At 54.0% G+C, this 2,871-nt stretch overlaps 1 protein-coding gene across 4 annotated transcripts in view; it reads right to left on the reverse strand.

The window, feature by feature from the left end:
* Positions 1-1,586: 1,586 nt before the first annotated feature.
* Positions 1,587-2,871, reverse strand: part of PPP1R15A (protein phosphatase 1 regulatory subunit 15A) — a 3,663-nt gene continuing 2,378 nt past the window's right edge. Inside the window, exons 4-5 of one of the 4 annotated variants that reach the window (XM_014592310.2) lie at positions 2,379-2,867; positions 1,587-2,025 (exon numbers count right to left, since the gene is read on the reverse strand). In XM_014592310.2, coding sequence (XP_014447796.1) covers positions 1,669-2,025; positions 2,379-2,867 — 846 coding nt within the window. In that variant the 3' untranslated portion in view covers positions 1,587-1,668. The remainder of the gene's footprint in view (positions 2,026-2,378; positions 2,868-2,871) is intronic. The other 3 variants (XM_027776452.1, XM_014592308.2, XM_014592309.2) reach the window with 3 other exon arrangements.

Below are 2,871 nucleotides of genomic sequence, written 5' to 3' on the forward strand. Positions count from 1 at the left end.
TGTGGAGCATCCCCCCCCCCCGCCCCGCCCCATGGGTGATTTCTCATTTTCTCTATCACTGTGTCTGCCTCTGTCTCTGTCTCTCTCTGGTGCGCACACATACCCTAAGGCAGAAACCTCTACGAAAATAAAAACTAACAGAAAACTTGACTTTCACACTGAAGAATTTCAGGAACTAGCTGAGCAGGAGGGGTCTGGGCCAGGAATGTTAGGCAGTGGGCGGAACTTGCACAAAGATCTTAAAGATGGAAGGAGGCTTGGTACAAATGGGGAAATGGCAGCAACCTGGAGAACCAGGCGAGAGGGGCAGTTGTGAGGCCGGACACCTGGTCCACCCTTGTTTGACTATGAGTTCAGAGACCCATTCTCAGCTCTCTGAGAAGATGTGCATGGGTGGATGAACAATTACACTACTACCTAGCACTTACGTAGGATTTCTTATGTTTGTACATCTATTTATTCCTCCCATGAGTAAGAGACCGAGATAGCAATCTGTTAAGGGTCCTGACACCACAGTCTACCCTCCAGTCAGCCCCAGAGCATGAACACATGGTTGTACTCAGGGAGGTCTGTAGTCTTGAACTTGGAACCTTCCCATATGGGTCAGCCTTGCAAAGCATTGTTTTTAGTTTTTTTTTTTTTTCTTCCATAGGGTGCTCATACTCTCCAGAGAGAGAAAGAGAGGGAAAGTGAGAAAATCACCCCCCAAGGGGGATGGCTATGACACAAACACTTCTCTAGGGATTTGGGGCACTCACACACGTGCCCAGTGGTTTTCAGGCTACCAGGTCCAGGCCTTGGACAGTACAGTAAGCTATCTGGGATGCACCACCTTAACCTCCACACCGCCTGCTGGCCCACAGAGCGTTTTACCTCTGCGACACCATCTGGCTTTCCCCTTATGTAGCATTTGTTTGATGAGCACTGTTTGAAATTTTAAAAAATAATTATTTTTTATTTATTAGTATTTAAATTTGCTATAGGGTACATGTGCTCAACAGAGAGAGACAGAGAAAGTGACAAAGCAAGCGACCAGTTTAAAACTCAAACCACAGTCGGCCACGTGGGAGTCCAGTGCCTCAGTCACCATGGCACCGCTGGCCCCCACTGTTCGAAATGTTAACTCCTTTAAATCCCATCAGGTATGGATAATACAACTGTGCGCCTTAAAACAGATAACGTGAGTCTAGAGACACGGGCTTATGCGGCTTATGTGAGGTCACCCAGTGGAGGGTCTGGAGGGACTCATAATTAGGAGAGTGTCCGCAGGAGACTGCACCTTATACTCCAGGGAGGCGGACGACTGGAACTTTACCTTTTCTTTTTAGGGATCAGTGAGCCGAGCCCCCCAGCCCCTTTTGGGAGATAACTATCCCGAGTTTATTACAATTTAGGTGGGTGCCAAAGAAAAACGACAAAACCCACCAGTCCGTAAGTTCAAAGGGAGCGTCAGGATGAGAAGAGGCAAATTCAGCAAACGACGGGAAACAGAATTTACCCTACATAGAGGCACTGGCTGTAACCCTGTTCCCAGCCACATTCCCGGGACTGGGGTCCTGTCAGTTCCAAACACACGGAGCCGCTGCTCACTACGAAGTTTTATTCTTTATATAAACCAACACTTTAAAAAAGTAAATAGTTAATAAATAACAGGTAAACCAGTTGGTTTTACCCACGCCTCCCATCAAGGTCCAGGCTAGGCGACTCAGGGGAACCTGGAGGAGATGGAGAGGGTGTGGCCACAGCATGGCTCAAGGGCGTGGCCTGGGCTGGGGAGGAAGCCAGGGTATCCGGAGGGGCAGGTGGGGGAGCCAGAGAAGCGGGTGGGTTCCTGAGGCGCGTCCAGGCTCTGGCCCGGGCTGCAGGGGTGAGGTAGGGGCCCAGCTCCTCCTGGGCCTGGGCAATGCGGCGGGCAAATCGGCTGCGATCTCGCGCAAACTCCTCCCAGGGACCGCGGCGGGCAGCCTGGGCCGGACCGGCCCAGACAGTCAGGAAGTGGACGGTGACCTTCTCAGAGAAGCGCACCTGAGGATCCAGACACAAGATGCACGTGGCCACAGGAATCCAGATTGGGGAAGGAGTGGGGAAGAAAACCAAACAAAACTTAGTGTCACAAAATGCTAGATGGCTAGTCAGCTGCCTATCAGTCATCGCGGTTCTCTCCTGACTCACAGGGAGACGTGGATTCCCCGGGCTCCCCCTCCCCCGCCTCCCCCGGGGCCCAGCTCTTGCAGAGGATTGCAGGACCGACTACCTGGCCCTCCCTGCAGAGTTCTCCTGCAATCCTCTGCAACCCGCTGCCTCCTGGCCGCCTGGCCTGGGAGCCCCAGGCCCCAGCCCTCCCCGCCCCTCCCTGAGACTCAAGAATCAGCACTCACCTTTCTGGCTTTCAGTGGAGTCTCAGGGTCTGGATCCCAGGTCCGGGGCTCTGAGAACCTGAGCCGTCTCTGCAGGCGGCCAGGCAGCTTAGGAGGAGTCCAGGGAGGTGGTGGCTTCTGTCCAGGTAAATAGAAAGCCACTCGGAAATGGCAGGGTTCAGCCTCTCCCCATTCCTCGGCAGCCTCCTCTTCCTCTGTCTCCTCTCCAGGATGGTCTAGCCAGCCCCTGAGGGCATGCTGGGCCTGAAGAGAGGGTCCCAGGGCCCAGTCAGCTGCTCCTGAATCATCTCCTTTGTTGTCGTTGTTGTGGTCCTCCTCCTCCTCCTGCTCCTCCTCCTCCTCTTCCTCCTCCGTGTCCTCTCCAGGCCGATACACCCAGGCCTTCAAGAAGGCACCTGCGGTGGGGGCGGAAGAGGACACCTCAGCTTCTCCGTCTTCCTCAGCCCATTCTGATTCACTGTCCTCCTCCTCCTCCTCCTCCTCCTCCTCCTCC

Source organism: Tupaia chinensis, unplaced genomic scaffold (genome assembly GCF_000334495.1).
Source record: "Tupaia chinensis unplaced genomic scaffold, TupChi_1.0 Scaffold000673_1, whole genome shotgun sequence".
NCBI classification, from domain to species: domain Eukaryota; kingdom Metazoa; phylum Chordata; class Mammalia; order Scandentia; family Tupaiidae; genus Tupaia; species Tupaia belangeri.